General features: G+C 49.5%; 8 protein-coding genes across 8 annotated transcripts; 2 read left to right on the top strand and 6 right to left on the bottom strand.

Moving 5' to 3' along the window:
- Positions 1-613: 613 nt before the first annotated feature.
- Positions 614-1048, bottom strand: N7496_001212 (Hsp20/alpha crystallin family protein; the record flags this gene model as incomplete). The annotated part of the gene is made up of 1 exon (XM_056694143.1): positions 614-1048. One exon carries the CDS (start codon positions 1046-1048, stop codon positions 614-616), a length of 435 nt encoding a protein of 144 aa, XP_056560872.1.
- A 3385-nt stretch (positions 1049-4433) lies between these two features.
- On the bottom strand, positions 4434-5355 carry N7496_001211 (VIT1/CCC1 transporter family protein; the record flags this gene model as incomplete). Its single annotated transcript, XM_056694142.1, has 3 exons — positions 4434-4705; positions 4780-4870; positions 4930-5355. The coding sequence occupies 3 exons, from the start codon at positions 5353-5355 to the stop codon at positions 4434-4436; spliced, it is 789 nt and encodes a 262-aa protein (XP_056560871.1).
- Positions 5356-7164: 1809 nt separating this feature from the next.
- Positions 7165-8940, top strand: N7496_001210 (uncharacterized protein; the record flags this gene model as incomplete). The annotated part of the gene is made up of 4 exons (XM_056694141.1): positions 7165-7396; positions 7566-7888; positions 7950-8046; positions 8534-8940. 4 exons carry the CDS (start codon positions 7165-7167, stop codon positions 8938-8940), a joined length of 1059 nt encoding a protein of 352 aa, XP_056560870.1.
- Positions 8941-9884: 944 nt separating this feature from the next.
- N7496_001209 (glycoside hydrolase family 78 protein) lies at positions 9885-12635 on the bottom strand (the record flags this gene model as incomplete). Its single annotated transcript, XM_056694140.1, has 1 exon — positions 9885-12635. One exon carries the CDS (start codon positions 12633-12635, stop codon positions 9885-9887), a length of 2751 nt encoding a protein of 916 aa, XP_056560869.1.
- A 535-nt stretch (positions 12636-13170) lies between these two features.
- N7496_001208 (hexose carrier protein) lies at positions 13171-14900 on the top strand (the record flags this gene model as incomplete). The annotated part of the gene is made up of 5 exons (XM_056694139.1): positions 13171-13243; positions 13303-13383; positions 13453-13527; positions 13631-13957; positions 14023-14900. 5 exons carry the CDS (start codon positions 13171-13173, stop codon positions 14898-14900), a joined length of 1434 nt encoding a protein of 477 aa, XP_056560868.1.
- An 83-nt stretch (positions 14901-14983) lies between these two features.
- N7496_001207 (fungal specific transcription factor domain-containing protein) lies at positions 14984-16600 on the bottom strand (the record flags this gene model as incomplete). Its single annotated transcript, XM_056694138.1, has 3 exons — positions 14984-15343; positions 15406-16441; positions 16503-16600. 3 exons carry the CDS (start codon positions 16598-16600, stop codon positions 14984-14986), a joined length of 1494 nt encoding a protein of 497 aa, XP_056560867.1.
- A 1071-nt stretch (positions 16601-17671) lies between these two features.
- On the bottom strand, positions 17672-18696 carry N7496_001206 (CSN8/PSMD8/EIF3K family protein; the record flags this gene model as incomplete). Its single annotated transcript, XM_056694137.1, has 2 exons — positions 17672-18242; positions 18530-18696. The coding sequence occupies 2 exons, from the start codon at positions 18694-18696 to the stop codon at positions 17672-17674; spliced, it is 738 nt and encodes a 245-aa protein (XP_056560866.1).
- A 1227-nt stretch (positions 18697-19923) lies between these two features.
- On the bottom strand, positions 19924-21285 carry N7496_001205 (folliculin domain-containing protein; the record flags this gene model as incomplete). The annotated part of the gene is made up of 1 exon (XM_056694136.1): positions 19924-21285. The coding sequence occupies one exon, from the start codon at positions 21283-21285 to the stop codon at positions 19924-19926; it is 1362 nt and encodes a 453-aa protein (XP_056560865.1).
- Between the last annotated feature and the right edge of the window lie 48 nt (positions 21286-21333).

Here is a 21333-nt window from a genome sequence, read left to right as displayed (position 1 = left end):
ACGTAAGAAACGCCACCGGGGACTAAGGGATGCTGCATCCTCAAGGCGCGGGGCCCCAGAAATGTAATTTGGTCTAGTACATGTTAGGTTCAATGTAGTCTATATCGTCAGTAGAAGCTATCATTGAGTCGGAGAAAGTTGAGACAGCATATGCTAGTAATCCTAGTAGGCGGATGAGATAGAGGATAGGGGCCAAGCGGAACCAAGCTTGGATGCAAAGGCTGATTAATTGAAGAAATAGAAGAATGTCATGTGACGGGCTGAAGGGGAAATATGTACTTATGGGGGTTTTGCTGTGCGTTCTGGACTCTACCGCGGTCCTCTTGTACTTCTTTTCCTCTTCTAGCTGATTATCCCTCATTCCGTTAAATACTCAGGTTGCCTTCTTTATATTAACTCATAAGAAATTACATCAACTGATGACGTTTGTGCCATTAGGAAAATTCCATTTTCACTCCCATGTTATAGTTATAGCCATCAACCTTATATTAGAACACCCTAAGTTTTGTGTAGGAATCAACGAAAATTCTTCTCAATTTAGATACATTCAAAAGCCACGGCTTATTTTCGAAGATTTAAGACAGCAAAGAACTTGACGTCCATAGCCCATAAATTAATCGAGAATGTCGACTTTCTTCCTATTGTGGGTCTCAGCTATTTTAGGGACCTCCAAAGACAGAACCCCATTTTTCAGGTGAGCTTGAGTATGGTCTTGGTCGATGGTGGCTGGGAAGTTAAATGTCCGTCGGAAATCTCCCACAGACCTTTCCGATACCCACCATGACCCATTTTCAGAAGTAGATTCCCGCTCACTGTGGGCCTTGATATTCAGGCAATGCTCATTTTCAAATTCAATTTTTAGATCTTTCTGTTGAACGCCAGGTAGGTCACCATCGAGGTAATAGGCCTTTTCGGTCTCGCGAACGTCAAAAGACGGTGCGTATGCTTGATGGCCCTCTAGGTTGGAGAACATATTCTCATAGTTATCAAGTATACGACTAATCGCCGAGAGACCACCACGGTGAAACTGTGGAATCAACGACATCATTCGTCTGGGCTGAAAGATCTGGGGATAGGTTTTGAATAGCTTTGTTGGGTGTCCTCCTAGGCGCAGAATCGTTTTGGTGATTGAGCGAGGTGAATGGGCGATCAGGTTTCGAAATTGAAACATGGCTAACATGATATTCAGTCGAGTCGCTGGCAGTATATATATATTCTGCTAGTGGCAACCGTTCTGCACGCACTTTAACTACGGTATTTGCCACTAAGTTAGATCTCATGATTACCCCAATCCAGGCCGGTCTGGGCTTCATCTAGCCAAGACGGTACGCGAACATTTTCAATATTCTAATCCGATACACCATATTCGAACCGTCTATAACGGCTATTTTTGCCAAATAAATTAAATGATTCTCTTAGCCTCTGGGAATGTGCCAAGGAGCAAAAGGAATGACTGTGTATCTCCGCACAAAATGTGGAAAGTACACCATTATCGACCTGAGATGTATTGATCACATTTATGAATGTACTAATTTGGTCATATGGTGTAGTTTATTGAGTGAAACCTAATTTTCATCAATAAGGCCTTGAAGCTAAGCCCGGAACAGCAAAGCTCCTGCGACTCGACAAAGGCATTTCATAGGTCTGAGACCTTAGCTACTCTCCCTGCCTGTCTCTCTCTATTGCTTGTTGTTGTTCGTAATAGACTTTATTGCGTTTGAGTCTCAAGGGAGTGGGAGGAAGTTTCAATCATGATTGATATAATTCTTGCAGTTCTCTTCTAGCGCTTAGGGAATATCGATTCTCGACGACCTGGATTTCCTCAGACCCGTTGCCAGGCGCCCTTTATAGCTGCTAAAACAGAATACTGTTCCTGGGGTTTGAATTCGGCGCCGGAATCTTGGCCTATGTACCCTATAATTTTGGTCACATATCGTCTTGCAGGAAGCCATCTGTTAATACGTTATTCGGTGGTTGAGTTAGCCGCATTTAGCCCGCAATTTTGGTGTCCATGATTTCCTGGCTTTGGGTCTAGTTAGTTAACTTAGTTAACTTAACTAGTTAGTTAGTTAACTAGTTAACTTATCATCTGTGTATTATTAAGCCTTGGAGCTTGGGCCATATCGGCGGATCTAGCTCTTAGTATGTGACGGATAGAGCTTAGCCCCACGGATGAAAGTTCCGAGTATTGGGCGTTCAAGGACCTCATGATAATTTCATCTACATCACCATCCCGTCGGTTCATTTGCTGTACAGCCCAAGTAGCAAATTAGCAATGACCTCATGCGGGGTGGCCAGCCTAAGGCTGAGATTCCAAGCTCACGATCCACGAAACAGACTTGCACATGATATATGGCGCCACACACAAAGTCATCCATGTACGGAGTAAATCTTGCGCTGTGGTCAATATGTTTGTAGAGCACATATGGCGAAACTGCCAAGCTCTCAATACAGCAACCATGGAATGGAGTTCAGACTCTTGTATCGACCTTGGAAAGGGTCCGGGTCCGTTTTTACATTCCAGCCCCCCTCCTTCTTCGGCCGGGAGAAAATCTACATATACATGAAAGAGCTTCCTCACAATTCTCTATCGTACAGCGACCTTGAGATCCTGAGTTATGCCGTCGAAACGCCTCGTCTGGGAACAAAAGTGCTGTTGCGATGGAACACCCTTTGTCAGTTGATTAAACCATCCATAATGCCTAACGTGTGGGTTAACAAACATGATTTAACATGGAGCGCAATGATAGCTCTATGTTAGAGAACCCGAACCCGGAGTTTTGCCACTCGCCATTCCGCCCGCAACCTTTTACAAGCGATGTCTTCTACGATGGATATTTCTCAGTACTTTCAGGCTTCTCTTCCTTTTCAGACAGTTTTGCTTGGGAAAGTGGCTTTTGGAGTAAGGGTCCATTGACACCACTCCACAATAAACCTACCGAAGCGATCGATATCGATGAAAGTCAAACACTTTCAATGGGATTAGGGAACACTGAATTCCAAAATTTGAAGCCGACTTCATGTGCCTTACGGGAAATTGGAATCTTCAAGGATGAAAGTGAGCCTAATGACTGGAGTGATAAGATTTCGTGGGACGAGAAGCTACTCGATACAAAATCAACCCAAAAAAAGGCTCATAACGCAATCGAGAAGAGGTACCGACATAACTTGAACAAAAATTTCCAACTGCTGAAGAGTGTTCTACCAAATCGCCAAGATCAAGGAAGCCCATGCTTACCGTCACGAGGTAAACAGATGAAGTCCTCCCGTGCGACGATTCTCGAAGTTGCCTACGATGAAATACTAAATCTTCGAGAGCGGGTGAGCCTTCTAGAGGGAAATCTCCAAACCTTGCGCAAGGCTGCTTTCCCAGATACCTGCCATCTAACCCTACATCGTCCATGAATATTAATGCTACGGTATTATAATGGGTTGAATATCGAACCCCTTAGTGAGGCAACTTAGTTAAGAGTTTATGCAAGTTTAAGGTATTCCTTCAGCGTTCGGAAATGCGCCAGATAGTGTTTTGTAGCCTCTTATTTATCTGATCATGGTAATTATCTTAGCCTGAATTCAAACATCACAATGCTTTTCTACGCTAAATAGCAATTTTACTTCTTGAAGATATCCACTACTTACTTTAGGCATGAAGTACTATGAAACCTACGTTCGCAGTGATAATTTTAGGTCCATCTCGATCCCCGAAATCCTTCCCACTCCCATAAACCGCTGTCATTACATCGAAGATATTTGTTCCTAATTCCCGCCATTCTATTTCTGTTTCAACTTTCATATCGTAGGCTTTATGGATGTCGTTGGCCTCCCTTACCTACACGTATTTGAAATTCGGTAGGAATGCCTCCTTCTGCCTTCGGTGACAGCACCTCGTCCGTCACTTCCGCTTATCCCTTTAATCGAGGCCATCTCAACACTAATTGTTAGCAATTGGATTTTAATTCATGGTAAGGCTTTAGGGGAGAATTCGATTCGCCTTTAGCACGTTCCACTTACGGCATGCTGCGCATCGATCTATATAAGGTTAGATTCTTTCAATTTGAGTTCGAATTATGAAATAGTCGAAAGAGGTATCTCATAAATTCTTTAAATCGGCATTGAGTCGTGTGGCTATTTGAATATTCCTTTTAGGTTATTCTTACTACTTTCAGATCGCCAAAGGGTGGTATGCCTAGCAGAACGATTACTATGATGGGGCGCGTGCAAAGTCGCGAACGACTAAAATATATTAAGCCTATACAAGTCAAGCTGCGAGGGAGTTGAGATCTTATATCGCAAATATACGACCTTAGACCCTCCGAGAAGTGACGTTGGTAATTAGTTTACTTTCCTTGGCGGTAGAGTTAAATTTAATGTGAGAACGAGAGGTACAAAAAGACCTGACAGTTTCATGAAGGAATAAGTGAGATACCCAGGCCTCATAAATCGCCTGATACATTTCCATAATTCAATGAATCAATATTGCTATGATCCACCTCGTAGACAATGCCATAACTTGCACCTGCCGCAAGCGCGCCTGCCAACAGTGTTTGTAAAGCTCCATAGAACCCCGCACGCTTAGTCTTGAGGATGGCGTAGTATTTGAAGAAGCCAAACGTGAGGCAGACAACGACGGTGATGCTAATGGAGATGAACAAGGCGTGGGTTGTATTTTTTATAGCGAAGTATGGGGTCAGAGGGAGGAGGCCACCTGTTCAGACATAGGGAGTTTTAGTGATAGAGATTCATCAAGTCAGCAGGAGAAGTGGACAGGACTGGAAATACCGATGAAGTATGACATGCCCATTGTAGCTGCCGAAATCCATGCTCGGGAGACATCTGGCTTTTCAAGTTTCAATTCAAAGTCCATCATAAACTGGGCTCTGGTGTCAGTGGCTATACATCCCTATTCAAGAATTCGGTTCAAAGACATACCCGAATCCACTGCTCGGTATCCTGAGTAAGGCACTCAATCGCAGACTTACTTGCTTCTCTAGAGATGCCATAACTATCGAGAATCTCATAACACTCCTCCTTTTCTGCCACAGGCTTGGTGAGAACTTCTTCACGCTCACGCGCCTCTTCGCTCTTGTAGTGGTCTCGATCGGTAATAGCTGCAAGATATGCACCAAGTCCCATCGATATAGCTCCGCTAAACAATTCCGCAAGACCACCGACAATCACAATTTTGGAGGATCCAAGACTTGATAAACCGGCTGTCAGGGCAAACGGAACGGTCATACCATCCGCAAAGCCGATGGTTATATCTCGAATGACTGCACCATAATCAAAGTGGCGTTCAGAAGCCGCATGTGTTGGAATAGGAGTTTCGCTCACGGGCTCTGCTAATGAGGAGGGCATCTCGTCAAAAGAAATCTAGCTCGTTCCCGAAAGGAGACCGAAATTTAATTAGTTTCATCTACCAAACAGCCTAGTTTTATTAACAGGCATCCTGATAGATAAGATCGATTTGCGCAATCGAGATCAAGTTTCCTGAGACAGTTCATGTGGCGGTTTGACTTTGCATTTCCTTGATAGTACGACTTTCAGCCAAAAAATAGTCCACATATGACTCACTGAGACTGGCCCTGCGTCGAGAAGTTGAGAAAAAAGAAGCTGGGGCGAAATGACAGTCTCTCTGGTCTCGGCCCACCAGTATCATGAGGATTGGAGTCGTGCGTCCACTAGGCACGAGGAGACGAGTCAGCTAACCTGGGATCCTCAAGGCTATTATGGGCGTGATGACGTGATGACGGACACGCCACTGAATCCATCGATCCGCGATCGTCCCAAAACGGCCTGTATGTATCCTCATGCGGAAGGGTTCGAGGATACGGGAGGGGACATGCGAAGGCAGAATCATATTAGCATCCCTCGGGCCCGCCAACCAATCACAGGGACCAATTACAAGCACTAGTGTCCTGATATCTTATGGTCCGTCTCCATTTCGAATTGCCAGGAGTGAGCACAATAATAGTGAATTTATCAGGATAATTACAACTTATACCAGGGAGATACCAGGATTAAATATTATTGAAAATCGCACTAAGTATTCTTCTAAACCGGGTGTGACCAAACTCCTGAAGGGAACTCTTAGTAAATCAGCTAAAGCGAGGCGTTTTGATCCAATATAGACATCTAGACTGGTTCTTGGCTTACCCTCCGACTGCCGGTACCCCACGGCAGATGAGAGTCAACCGTCCAAGTTGAATTTATCCTGGTGAGTAAATGAGTAAAACGCAACAATTTCTGACGCTAAACTTATCTTTGAATAGAAAGACAAAACTCCATAAATTTTGCCTTCGGAACATGGAAACCTGGGGTACATCCATCTAGCCCCCACCCCCACATTCACTCCCCTGCTGCCTTGGAAGCTTCGGCTAATTTAACCTTGTGGCAGCTGGTCAAAGTAGTGGCGTCCATTCTGTGGTTCCACTCATCTATGTACGTCCTATCAGTTGACGTCTAACTTCTCTCGCTTCGTCTGCTGATGCCCGTTAGTGCCGGCTCCCCATCAGCTGCCCACCGGTTCTAACCTCTCTCGAGAGAGACGCATTAATTTCGTGGCGCCAAGGTTGATACCTACCCACGATACCTTAATACCATGTTTTAACGCACTAGGCACATATGTTTATATTCCACATATTCGAATGGCTAGTAAGATTTGAACTATTGAGCGTGAGACTCACGAAGGATGCCAGAAATAGCAGCTAAGCTTGCTTATAGTCCACACCTACCACTTCAAGGCTGGTTGGGTATAAATTTTAATGTGAAATGGCATTATGAGACTCCTACGGGATTATAGCCTTTATGCAATTCCTCATAAGTCAGGTGGCTAGTTATGAATTGTTCACAGCATTATAAATGGCGGAGCTCTAGCTAGTATCATACTTCGGAGGTTTAACCTATCACATTGAGGAAGGATAACTTTGCGGGGTGCCGAAAAGCATAACTCAAAGTAGGTCTCCTTTACTCACTAGAGCTGTGGAGATATCTCAAAAATGTGTCGGAATTGTTTCTTTTACAGGGATTTAATAGTTTCAGTTTCATTTCAACGAACATCCCAGCCAATCGTCCCATCATAACCTCTTCTCTCAGGCTATTCTATTCACGTTTCTTAGCCACGATATATTGCAATACAAGTTTACCGTCACTGGAGACCCTGGCAAGATGAACGAACAGAGAGATAGCTTCCCATACTGGGATAAGATACTATCCATGGATCAACGGGTAGAGGACTTGATCCAGCGCATGAAACTCGAGGAGAAGTGTGAAATGATGTTCCAAGACATGATTGTAATGAGAATAGATGGCGCTCTCGCTCCAGCCCAACCCCATTTTGGCATGCTCAGCAACGAGGACATGGTGCATCAGAAAGGAATGAACCATTTCAATTTCTTGGGTCCCGTGAACAACGCACGAGCGGCTGCGAAATGGTACAACAATCTCCAGCGGGCCGCGTGAAGAACAAGGCTAGGGCATCCCTGTCACCCTGTCTACGGATCCGCGTAACCACTTCACTGATAACGTGGGTACAGGATTTGAAGCTGGTATTTTCTCCCAGTGACCAGAGGCTTTGGGACTTGCAGCACTCCGCTCGACAGCGCTCGTGGAAAAGTTTGCAAACGTTACTCGCCAGGAATACCTAGCCATTGGTCTACGTCTTGCCTTACATCCGCAGGTCGACCTGGCGACGGAGCCGCGCTGGTCTCGTATTGGAGCTACGTTTGGCGAAGACTCTGAATTGATGTCGAAACTGGTCGCTGCATATATTCGTGGGTTCCAAGGTGCGACTCTTGGCCCTAACTCAGTATCAACCATGACCAAGCATTTTCCCGGGGGCGGTCCACAAAAAGATGGTGAGGACCCTCACTTCGCCTATGGTCAGGAGCAGGTATACCCTGGGAATAATTCGGAGTATCATTTACAACCCTTTCGTGCAGCTGTGAATGCAGGATGCAGGCGCTGCCCAAATTATGCACTCGTACGGGATGCCAGTGGGCACCAAGTACGAGGAAGTAGGCTTTGCATTCAATAAGGCAGTCATTACCGGTCCGGTCTTCGCGAAGCACTTGGCTTCAAAGGCATCGTCTGCTCAGATTGGAGACTGTCGACTGAAAAGTCTTTCTTTGGAGAGCCCATGCCTGGACGTGCATGGGGCCTGGAGGATACTTCGCCCGAGGAGCGTCTAAAAGGAGTTCTTGATGCTGGATGCGATCAACTTGGGGGAGAATCTTGCCCCGAGCTCCTCATGAATCTTATCGCCGATGGAAAGTCTCTGTCGTGATCAATCGGTGCGACGACTTCTTCGTGAAAAATTTATTCTGGGATTATTCGACTCGCCGTTCGTTGACGAAGATGCCGCGGAGAAAATCGTGGGCAGGTCACGTTAGCCGATCAGACCCAAAGGAGCAGCTACACTCTTCTCACAAACCACCAAAATCTCCTCCCTCTGGTAGATATCGAGGGCAATTCTATCTCGAGTGAATTCCCCTTGGGATTGCTCAAGCACGCGGATTAAACGTGGTGACCAACCCAGCCCACGCTTCTGATGTCGCTCTGCTACGCTTGAAGGCACCGTTCACGCCACGCACCGGTGCTTTTGAATCTCTATTTCATGCCGGCTCTTTGGAATATACCGAAGAAGAAAAGGGTCGCCGAGCTGATATATTTGAAACCGTTCCCACTGTGATCGTGGATATGTACGTTGATCGGCCTCCTGTTATTCCAGAAGTTGTGCAAAGAGCATCTGCCCTCTTGTTCAGCTACGGTAGCACTGCGGATGCCTTCCTCGACTTTATATTTGGAGTCTATCGACCCGAGGGTAGGTTGTCATTTGATCTGCCTTCTTCGACGATAGCAGTATACCAGTCTCAATCGGATATGTCGTACGACACCAAGGATCCTTTGTTCCGGTTTGGCCACGGGCTATGCTATGGAGAATGATACTAGCAAGTCTCGCCATCTTGCGATTCTCATTTGATGAGATGAGCTGGCTGATACCGCCTGGGCCTCTTCCTCTACTCTTACCACTCGTCCGGGTGGCCCTCTTAATTCATTCATCAGTCCTAAAATATCATGTAAAGGGTTACGAAATAGACAAGGGAAAGTTGGTGACTGGCGAAAGTGGGTTTGTTTTTTAGGAAGTTTCCGGGTCGGAACGTAGAAGGCTATAAAAAGCGTTTCCCTTTTCTTCTTCTTCTTCTTCTTCTTCTTCTCTCTAGAGTTATTTGTTTCGTTTTAGCACCGTATCAAATTCAATTCTCTTTTTAATAGCTGGTATAAAGTCTTACATTTCTTCTCTCTTTCTAGAGACTAGCCGAGCGAGGAAACGCGTCCTTTCTACGTGATTTTCTTTCTACTACCCAGTGACCTTCAAAGAACGAATAATTACTATAGTAGTCATATGGTCAATTAGGGCCTAAGAGGGAAAATCCATTAGAAGTGAACTAGAGCGATCTGTTCCTGCGGGGAAATAGCTAATTCGCCTACAAGGTCAGATGGCATTAAACCTGGCTGACAACTTTCAACGTCCTCTACTTATCCATCTCAGGACGATCAAGTTGTGAATCTATAGGGAAAGACAAGACTTCATGAATTTTGCCTCCAGAACATGGAAACCTGGGATACATCCAATTCTTATTAAAAACCTGGTCGAATCTAACTATACCCTTCTATGTCTAGTCCTGGTGTATTGGTTTGTTTCATAGGGATGTTTGATTTCGAAGAATCTGATGATTTTTACTACATTAGCAAGGGAATCATCCGAATTTGTAGATATATTAACTGTTTTATTTGATTACGAAAGCTGTTCCTTGAAGGGCATGCGTATTCATTGACTAGCGAGGTGATAAGTTACCCGAGGTGATAATTTACCCAAGGTGATCTGTTCACGCAATCTCCTCCGGTTGCCTTCTTCGCATAATAGGAATGATTGAATCGGGCGGCCAATGAGCCAAATTATCCCAACGAGAGGAGAACTGATGAAACCCCGAGCCGACCCATTCCCCTCGCTCCTCGTCGCTGGCGTCGACACTTCCTTTCCGATTATCTGGCAGAATGACAAATGCCTTGCTGTTGGCAGGGACTAGCAGTTTCAGGTTGAAATGGTCACCATCCTTGATGGCCCAATGGCACTCGAGTCGACCGTATGGCGTCTCGTATTGCGCTTCCGCAGAGGTGACGGTACCTCCGGGTAGAGGGGCGACACGGAATGTCTTCCAACCTGGTTCTATGGGGCTGACTCCTGCCACGGTAGTGTGTAGCCAGTTTATGATTGAACCAAGGGCGTAATGGTTGAAGCTGGTCATTTCGCCTGGATTGATAGTGCCGTCGGGCAACATACTATCCCACCGCTCCCAGATGGTCGTCGCCCCCATGGTAATGGGATACATCCAGGAGGGACAACCCTTCTCCTGGAGCATGCGATAGGCGATTTGATGATGGCCGGCTTTTGTCAGAGCGTGGGTTATGATGGGCGTACCAGCGAAACCGGTTGCAACACGGAATTTCGCCAACCTCACTAGGTGTGCTAAACGCTCGGAAGCAGTGACACGTTGCTCAGAGGTGGAGAACAAATCAAACTGTATTGCCAAGCTCAGAGCCGTCTGAGAGTCGCCCACAAGTAGCCCAGACGGTGCAATGTACTTGTGCTGGAAGGCTGCCTTTAATCGCAATGCGTCAGCACAAAAGCGTCGAGCATCCGAGGTCATGCCAAGGATCTTGCTGATACGTGACATCACGGTGGTGACATGGACGAGATATGCATCGGCAACCAACACTCCATGAGTGCGTGCATCTCCCGGCTCTACCGGGGGCGCCGTAGGGTCAAGCCAGTCGCCAAGCTGCCAGAGCTGCGGTTCCCATAGACCATCGGAACCACGTCGAATACCTCGGTCCAGCCATGCAATCATGCTAGGATACTGTCTCCGGAGGATGTTGGCGTCGCCGTACGAGCAGTAGAGCGACCAGGGTGTCAGCACGGTCACATCGTCCCAGACAGCCTGAGGCGCATGGGGCCAGACATCCTGTAGGACATCAGGCACAACAAATGGGGGTATGCCATCGTTGGCATCTATGAGTTGCTCAGCTGCCACATCCTTCAGCCATCCACTTAGCATACCCGACGTATGGTATAGAAAGCTAGCGGACGGACAATATATTTGAATGTCCCCAGTCCAGCCAAGACGCTCATTTCTCTGTGGACAGTCGGTCGGGATTGATACGAAGTTTCCACGAGTACTCCACAACGCGTTCTCATGAAGTTGATTAATCATCGGGTGGGAGCAGGAAAACCATCCAGTGCGAGCCATATCAGTATGCAGAACCAAGGCCGTCAGCTGGTTCAGCGAAAGCGGATCTTCATCAGCGGGCGTCCAGCCATCGACCTGGACGTAGCGGAAGCCATGGAAAGTGAACTGCGGAGACCAGTTGCTAAGCTCACTGCCTGCTGACACAATCTCGTCGGCGCACTTGGCCGTTCTTAGAGGTCGTGTGCCGAGCTCTCCATTCTCCAAGACTTCGGCATGGGTGAAAGTCACGCGGTGGCCTGAAGGCTTGTTAAGACTGTGGACACGCAGCTTTCCCACGAGGTTTTGCCCAAAATCGACCACCGTCTTCCCAGACGGCGTGGTGATAATATCGATAGGGGTGACCTCCTCCGTGACACGGACAGGGGGTGCGTCGGTAGCAATCAGCTCGGCTCCAGGGAAAGGCAGCTCCCGAACGGGGTTCCAAGCGGAAGGGTCGACATCTGCGGAGCCGTTCCACCCCAGCGTGTCTTCTCGGGCATCATATAGTTCTCCATTGTATATTTCGCTTCGCAAGATCGCACTAGGCTGACAAGACCAAGTAGAGTCTGAGTTCAGACGGAATACCTCCCCCTTGCTGGACTCTGCCTCTAATTGAGCCACGATACCCAGCTCATCGCCGTACAGACAACGTTTCCCAGGCCGGAATCCCAGCAATGTGGCATACCAGCCTTCTCCCACCTCGACGGATATGACATTATCGCCGGCGGGCTTCAGAAAGGATGCGATGTCGAAAATCTGGTAGTTCAGGTGGTGCTTGTAGCTTGTCCAGCCGGGTGCCATGCAATGGTCGCCCACCTGTTGACCGTTGATAAAGGCACGGTACACACCCAGGCTGGTGATGTACAGCCTGGCCCGTCCGCCAGAAGTTGGGTCGAATGGTAGGGAGAATGTGCGTCTAAAGCGGGTCGGCCGCAACGGACTTTCTGTCGAGGGCTTGATTGTGTTGCCAATCGCACACGCCTGCCAGTCACTGCGTTCGAGAAAAGCGCATTCAACTGTGGCCCAGGGTGACCATGCACTGGGGACGTTGCTCGACTGTCCTTCCAGGGAGCCATAGACTCGCACGCGGACAGTCCTCTGTTCGCGAGATCGCAGCGGGGCACTTGGCCAGGGCACAAGAACCGAGTCATTGCTGGACACACGGTATGTTTCGCCTGTGATCTCAGGTGATCGAGCGATCTCAATCTCATAGATCTCCTGCTCCCATCCTATCGGACCGCCGTCGGTGCACACGAAGCGCCACGACACACGGGGAGTGGCAACCGCGAGTCCCAGTCCGGTAGGATGGTGCTCAAAAGAGGGAGGGCTTAGTCTCAAAAGGTCGGTCATAGCGACAAAGTCTTTTGTAACATTTTCACAACCTCATTCTCCGCCATGACGGGGGCACTTAAATACGAACCAGCCAGCCTAGAGCCGTGGGGGCCCAACAGCATCTTCGCGAGATATTACCACGAGTCCCGAGAACAATAACCAGTGCGAAAACGCATCGTCTTCGTCTCCAGCAGCTTGTATGTGTAACATTCCCTGATCTCGCTGGATGGGTGGGCGCCGCTAGCGGCGGAGTTCCTGACCTCTGATTGGTGCGCTGCCGCCTGGGTGGATCAAGCTTAACCCCGCGTTTCCATCACGTCGGGCGATCGTACCGACGGCTGGCTTCCGGCCCCGGCTTCTTCTAGTTTGCCTCCTTTCTCTCCAGAGATTGAGTGGTGAATGCGTGGGGGCTCTCGGGGGGATGATCATCCGGGTTGGGTTTTCTCTGGGGTTAGTGCATCAATATATGAAGGATCATTCTTTGCCCGTCTTCACACAGTATGGAAAGGCTCAACGGATTCTTTTCTTGACAGCTTCATCCTTTATAGCCCCAATGATCTCATTTTATTTGGTTTTTATTTCGCTGGTGGTGGCTCTTGGTGGGTTCGTGTATGGAGTGGATTCGGGTGAGTGACTCGCAGGATATACCTTTCAACACGCTTCACTCCGGCTTACGATGGACCAGGAATTATCGCTACCACACTTGGCCATGACAGCTTCAAATACTACATGCTTGGTCCCACGGGCGTTAATGCTCCGCTGACTGGTATGTTGAAGATATCGGCCTTGCCTAGAATATGTGTTCCAATAGACTAATCAAGATACGTTGGACCAGGCGCTATCGTATCCTTGTACAACGTCGGCCAGGCTATTGGCACCTTTGCAGCAGGGTACTCGGCCAACAAATTTAGTAGGCGATGGACAATCTGTGGTAGTGCTGTAATAGGTGAGGTTCCCCCGTTCATGCGTCCAGCACGACGACATACATGGATCCGATCCTAACATCTGGGTAGCGATATTCGGCGCGGCGCTACAAAGCGCATCAATCAATGCTGGCATGATGATTGCCGGACGCTTCTTCGCTGGTGCTGCCTGTGGAATGCTCCTGACCGTCGTTCCAATCTATATCGCCGAGGCGTCACCTCCACAAAACCGCGGTATGGTCGTTGGTCTGCAGGGGATGATGATTGCTATCGGATTTTTCGCTGCCAACTGGATTGGATATGGCGGTGCATACGCAAATGGCAATGCCCAGTGGCGTATCCCGCTAGCAATGCAAATTCCAGGTCCTCTTCTGCTGGTGATTGGGTGTTGCTTCATTCCCTATAGTCCTCGATGGTGTACGTGCCTTCTCTCCGTTGCCCGATATTGCGTTCCCTTGAAGAGAGCTAATTTAGGACAACAGTGGTCCAACAAGAACGGCATGAGGAAGCTCGCGCGGTCCTGATCGCCTTACATGGCAAAAACAACGAAATTCTTGTCGCACAGGAGTTATTCCAGATACGAGAACAAATCCAACTGGAAGCATTGGCAGGCACAAGCTTCTACTCCGCCCTGCGACAGCTGCTTTCACGACGCTATATCCACCGCACCTCTTTAGCCTGCTTCATACTCATAATGGGCCAGTTCAGCGGCTCCTCCGTCATCCAGAACTACCAAAGCATATTTTACAAGGCCGTCGGCTTCACCGGCAAAACATCCCTGCTTATCAGTGGTGTGTACGGCATCATGGGCGTGATAGGCCAGATGATCTACCTCTTCATCGCTGCCGACAGGTGGCCTCGAACCCGCACGCTATGGGTAGGATCTATTTTCCTGAGCGCCATGGTCGCCATCTGCATGGCGTTGTCGGCCATTTATGGATCTGGTTCGACCAACGTGAACGGCGCGCGTGGCGCCATCGCCATGATATTCATATACTCCGCAGGCTATGCCGTTTTCTTCAATGCCATGGTTTGGGTAATCCCTTCCGAACTGTTCCCGTTTATCCTCCGGTCGGCGGGAATGGGCCTGGGCGTCTTCAGCAAGTCAGTGTCGGCCATCATCTTGTCCCAGATCACCCCCGTAGCCCTCGAAAATGTCGGATGGAAGTACTACGCGCTTTTCATTGCGACCAATTTTGTCGCAGCGTTTGTGTACTACTTCTTCTTGCCCGAAACCGGTGGAAAATCTCTCGAGGAAATTGCGGAGCTGTTTGGCGATACTTTGGCCACTGCGCACCTCGACCAGATGGAGGGGGATGAGAAATCTGTGCAGCCAGTCCATGTGGAAAAAGTGGTGTGAGTAACAGTGTTGTACAAGGCTGTAAGCTGGGTTCTCGTGACAACTATTGGCGGTCTAGAAACTCTGTATTCCAGATTTGTCCTTTATTCTAGTAACCATTCAAGAGAATTCTTCACCAGGTCTTCAGTAGTTAAGTCGCGGTCGTTGAGTAGCGAGGAAAACATGCTCGAGTGGGGATCGAACCCCGGTACCGTGCTCAAAGACCATTCGCCTGGGATGTCCGCAGTGTCGGTGGTTATGGCTAGCCCACTTGCATCTTGGGTAGCCTGTAAGAGGGTAGAAATCTCCGGCTGGCCTGTGAACGGATTCGCGAGCTGCGTGTCCTCTCGCTCGGCGATTATAGAGGTTGGCTCTGTCAGAAACCGTGCCATCCAATTATCCAAAGTAAATGAATTGGAGATGGAATCCCGGCAAAGGTCTTGGAAGACCAGTAACCGGTGGGCCTTGGTTGGGAATGTATATTAGCACAGAAGAGCAGAGATAGAAAACAGGTCATAGTGCTCACAGAACGGTCCACAGCTGGCCAGTAAGCTTTTAGAATCATCAGATAGCGGAAGTTCAAGAGCAGACGCTCTCGAGCCGCTGTCAGTTCTTGCGCATCTTCACCGAGAAGGAGCGTATGCAGATGGACGCAGGAGCTAACCACGGTAACGTGGGCATAGAGATGGCAAAGTAGCTCGCAGTCCTTCTTAGTGGACGCAGTCTGGACAATTTCTGACACGACATTGGCACTATTTTTGCACTTCAGAGCACCATCGCGGAAGAAGCTGGTCCCCTGAGAAAACTGTGTCGAGCCTGGGGCCAAGGAAACATTTAAGAATGGGAAGTGTAACATCTGATAGAAATGGTGGTATCCGATGTGCATGGCTAAGAATGTCCTTCCCAGGCCTAGTTCCGAGAGGATCTGTAAATTGGATATGGAGTACTGCAGAGTCTCTGGGAGGTTATTGGCCCACTGCCTGAGCTTCTGGGCTAAGAGCGGAGCTTCAGTGCAGTAGGTGGTAAATGAAATACCATCGCTCTGGCTGAGTTGTCGAAGAAGGCAGGTGATCTTGTCGAATATCTCCAGCGTACCAGCCATTTGGTACCACAATCCGTATTGTGGTTCGGCGGGACCACTGCCTTCTTGCAGGCTAGCCGCGGGGCCCGTATGGAAAGAAAGGTCGTCAACGCAGGGTAGATTGAGCTGGCTGCAGGGCACGGCGATCGACTCCGTGCCCATGTCCGTCGCACTCCACTGGTAGGATATGCGGACTGTAAGCCAGGCGCGACGGCGCTCTTCGCGGTCCACGACAGCGAGGTCGTCCGGGATTTCCCACAGTCGGATGACTTCGGCGTGAAGACGGGCAATGCCCACATAGATATGTTTGGTCCGGTACTCTCCTTCGCCTCCCAAGAACTGGCCCAAAAGGAGATACGCCTGGACTGTTTCCAGACTAGGAGTGACAAGCTTGGGATGTAGAAGGCGGAAGGCTTCGTCCGCATATATCTTCCCTCGCCCCGAGGGTAGAGTGGCTTGAAGGGTTTCGTGGTGCGAGTACCTGTGCGGATGAGCACCGCACCCATCATCACAGAGCTCATCGGGATCAGCAAGAAACTCACCGTGCAGAGAGGGCGCAGATTGCATAGACGATAATCTTTGACGCAGATCCCTCACTGAGTCGTTGCATGAAGGTGGCCGAATGGAAAATGGTATTCATCACATTATGGATGAAGCGAAAATACAGCACCGCTAGTTCCGCACACACAATGGGATGGAGTCTTCCATCCACGAAGTTTGAACCTGTATCTTGTCCAGTTGAGATATGATTTGATTGGGAGATCACCGGACGAGCTGCAGAAGGATCGAGGCTACAGGAGATCCCTAGTGATTGGCACAATTGACACGTCGCGAATGGTGGACTTGGGATGCACCGTCGTTTTCGCAGGCTGCAATGTCAGCTGCAGTTTCTATATCAAGTCGAAGTTATCCTACCGGCAGTTTTTACAGGCGCTGGCCCGTAATCGCTTAGAAGCGCCATTCATCTTCATGGAGAGTGGAGGACGGGGAGAAATTGCGGGGTGAGCGGCAGTCTACATGGAACATCGCTAATTCACCTCTCAGGTCTGGGCAGATGACATTGAACAACACGGCTGACAACTTCCAACGTACCCTATTTATCCATATCAATACTATGAATTGTGCATCTAAAGGGTCATATAGGATACCCAAGGACATTTCACTTTGAGATAGGATAATGGGACCGAGTCACAATAGCGCAGGCTTTGTGAGCATAAGCATAGTGCATGGAAAGTTCAGTGACCCGATCACTACGCCTAAGGACTCGCTCAGATCTACTCGGAGAGGGATGAGCTCGTATACGGAAAAGAAACCAAAATCGTCTGGAGAAATTCATTACGTAGGTATGAACATGAAATCTCTCTCGCAACCCTCATCAACCGCTCATTATTTCAGAGGAGTCAAACACACAGGGGGTCCGATACAAAAAAAACATCATTGGAGGGCAATCAATCGAGAAAAGAAACGCCGGATTGCGCCAGATCCCGACTCATCTCCACGGGGTCTCCTCCATGCGAAAAAAAAAATCTATCACCGTCGTCACGGATCGGGGATTCATGAACTCATGTCTCTTTTTTTTTTAAAGAAAAGAAAAAAAGCACTTCCCTCCCACATGGAGAGAAACGGGACGGAGAATGAAGAATTTGGGGTGGTAAAACGTAAGGAATCGGAGAATAAAAAGGAAGGATATTTAGGGCACGACTGTGATCGTTCATGCGGGCTGCTCGAAGCCACGGCGGATAACGCGGCCGAACATGTCGACACCGACACGCTCGCTCTTCACCTCGCTGCGGGCCTCGTTCTCCTTGTTGGTAGGGACGCGGACGACATCGCCCTCGACCTTCCAGCTGCAGACGTCGGCAACAAACTTGGCTAGGGCGTCGCGGCTGCGCAGGTCGAGCCACTGCTCGAGGGACTCGGCGGTGATGGAGCGGAAGGCCTTGCCAACCTCGACGGCAATGCGGATGCGGATGAGCTCCTCGAAACCGGCGATATCGGCGGTCAGATCAGCGTACAGGTCATCCGAGTTCAGGGTGGACCAGAACTGGGTGTACTGAGCGGACTCGAGGAGGGTAGAAAGGCGGGAGAGCTTCTGGACGGACTCGACAAAGTCGGAGGTCTGCGAGGCAGCCTGGGCCTCGGAGGTGGTAGGGAAGGGCTGAGTGTGGGCGGGAAGCAGAGCGAGGCAGAGCGAGAAGGCGGGGGAAGGGAACACAGTCAGGGCCTTGACCAGGACGTTGGTGACGGTGTCGGGCTGGAGGAGGTGAGGGTTGAACTGGTAACTGTTTTGGACGAGAAAAGTGCGGGGATTAGTACAGAGCTCGCAATGCAGATCTCGTATGTAAAAAATAGGCGCAAGAGAACTGATCGTTACGATCCAGATATCGTCCACACATTGCTGGCTATTTCAGAAAGATTGAAATTCTCAACAACCCCATACGCGACAGGTTGTCAGGTAATAGGAAACGTGGATAAAGATTAAAATCATTCATCACAGAAAACAAGGCCATATATTTCGCATGCATGTACCACCACTCCTCGAGTAAAGAAAAAGAGAGGTCCAACTCACAGCTTCAGCAGAGCCAGGTTGGCATAGAGATCGAATGACCGGTCCTCGCACTGCTGGGCGACGTAGTCCTGGAAGACGGTGGTGGTCTCGGGGTTGTACCGATCGAGGCCATTGAGGATGGCATCGATATGAGCCGGCCGGGTTTCACACTTGTCGAAGGCGACCATCTTGGCGGGAGGTATGTGAGGGTTGGTGATGTGCGGGTCTGGCTTTGTTCCTGGAGGTCGTGCTTTTTGGTGGGATTTTTGATTGTGGCCCGGATGTGTTCGGAAGAACCTAATCGAGGCAGTTTATCCGCCTCCCCCCCGCCCCCCAATGATCCCGAAGTATATCTCAAGGCTGAACTAGTTTGACGATTGATCTTAGGAGGCTTTTCTTTGCTTTTTTGGGTTGAATGTTTGATCAGTCTAGCTTATTGTCTTTAAATAGTGCTTTTGGGTACCATAGCTTGGAGTTCTTAGGTATGTAATTACGTGAAGATTGAACTTTAACCTGAGAGTTAACGTTTTCATCACAAACCGATCATCCCTGCTCAATCAAGGGAGGAGCGGCTGGCTATATTAGGGTAGTATCCATACAGATCGAGAGGTATTTGAGATCGTGTCACTGATTCTGTGGTATCAAATCTGTGAAATACATGCTTTCATCATAATCCGTAACGCCCATTGCAAGGACCTTCATGCCCAGATTATCCCTCAATGTGCTCGAGGCAAAGGGAATGGTCCATAGCAGGACCGACCCGATCTTGACAGTATTAACATCATCAACCAGAATGCGGATAAGAACAAATCTACCAAAAAAACCCAGGCCTATTCAGGCTATCATCGTTCGTGTTTATCCAAAAATACATAGTGTTATGGTACATGTCAAGCCTCATCGCGATCATTGTCATCAAAATCCCCAATCATGAATATGAGTGTGCAAAGGCCAGCCGAAATGGTGGGAGGGGGTTGGAACAAAAGTCATCGCTGATGGAAAAAAACGACAGGCCTTGATGAGAAGATTGGGCTGTCCAGAAGAAGAAGAGAGAAAAAACGACAATCGAAATGCGGCGAAAACAAAAGTATCCTTGAAAATGAAAACTCCGATCCGCATCTGTAAGACGCCATAGTCTATGCCCAGTATCCCATCTTGCGCAAGAAACATCATGGAAAACAAGAAACCCAGAAAAAAAACATGCCCGAGGGCGAGGATGCAAAACGAAAAGAAAAACAGCTGATCCACGGCAGTGGCACTATCGCTAGAAAAAGCAAATGGCATGAAATGAACATGACAGGAGAGACGAAATGGTTGCGCGAAAAGATCAAGGTCAAGCGTGCCCGGCTGGGAGAAAAAACAGTGCCGGTGGGTATCTCAAACGGATGTATGGATGTAAAAGGTGGAGAAAAGTGCAGTTAGGCCACGACTGACCGACGGGTAGTGGTGATGGGGATAGGCTGGGGCCCGGAGGCAATTTCGAGTTTGGACATGTCAAGGTCATTACCGTCATATTTGGAGACGGACTGGCGTTTCTTGGAACGCTCACTGCCATGGGACACAAGAACGGGCTGAGTCGTCGTAGCGTCCTCCTCGTCACTGACGGTACTGCAGACAAATCGGTCTTCGGAGATAGGGACACCGCCGAACATGGTGCCCAGCTGCTGAAGCAGTGCGACAAAGTGCGCATGGAGTTCGGTGAAAATGTACTCGTTGCCCACGATCTCCGCCAAATTGCGCGCCCGAATCTGGCCAAGGCGACGCGATTGCCCAGCCGGGTCCCTAGCCCGGCCTGTCAAGAAGGAGGAGACGGGTGTGTACTGACGGTCACCGGGTGGAGCGGCAGCATTATTTTGTTCCTCGCGCTTCTTCTCTTCTTCCTGGAACCGCTCAGCAGCGCTAACAATGCCAGAGGCAATGCGCCCGAATGCGCGCCAGATAACGGGACAGGCTCGGAATGCTCTTCCGGCATCCTTTCCGGCGAGGGCCACTAATGCGTAACTGCGTCGCTTGCCGCGTGCCATGGGGTCGGGGAGGCGGAAAATGTAGGCGATCGTGTAGCCAGCCACGGAGTCGCCAAAGCAGATAGGACCGGAGGACAGGCCGCGGGGAAGTAGCTCACAGCTAAGGGTGCGGATGGAAGAGCGGCGGAGAAGGGCGTAGTCAGCCGGGTTGGGAGGGCCGCGGAGTGAGAGATAGGTCAAGATATGCGTGTGACATGACGAGTCGGATGCGACGGAGGCGGAACGTAGAGATTCGGGTGGAGAGGCGTGGGTATGAGAGTCTGGGGAGTCATCGTCCATGTCGGAGTGGCTGTTGCCGCATGAGTAGACGACTTCGCGCGATCGTAGGACTGGGCTGCCGTTACTGCTGCCATTGGCGTCACGACTGCCGGGTGCGCCCGAAGGTAGCTGCTTGCTCACGCCTTCGGGGAGGGACAAGCTACAGCTGGCGCATGTGTCGCCGTCCGTGGCGCTGAGTCGGTTCGTGCGTTCTTCGGGAGATGCGGACTGTTGGGAGCGTAGGAAGTAAGGGTGATCTTCGATCTTGGGTGATCGCGACGCCGAGGGTTCAAATGTGGTGCCGGGTGATTTGGGCGACCTGGGCTCTCCCGGGGAATGGGATGTGGTATTGGGCGAGGCGTCGGCATCGGGGTGACATTGGGTGCAGGCGAAGGGGAGAACCTGCGAGCAGATAATGGAGGTAGGGCCATGCACTTCGCAGAAGTGCGTGAGAGAGAGCTGTATCGGGGAGAACGCGAGGTCTTTCGTTAGAGGCATTTCGATGGGAGGGGCGTTGTATCGCCGTTAGACCAAGCGCAACTCACG

This window comes from Penicillium cataractarum, assembly GCF_028827025.1.
Source record: "Penicillium cataractarum strain IBT 29864 chromosome Unknown utg000001l, whole genome shotgun sequence".
Lineage (NCBI taxonomy): Eukaryota > Fungi > Ascomycota > Eurotiomycetes > Eurotiales > Aspergillaceae > Penicillium > Penicillium cataractarum.
This window is presented reverse-complemented; position numbering and strand designations above follow the sequence as displayed.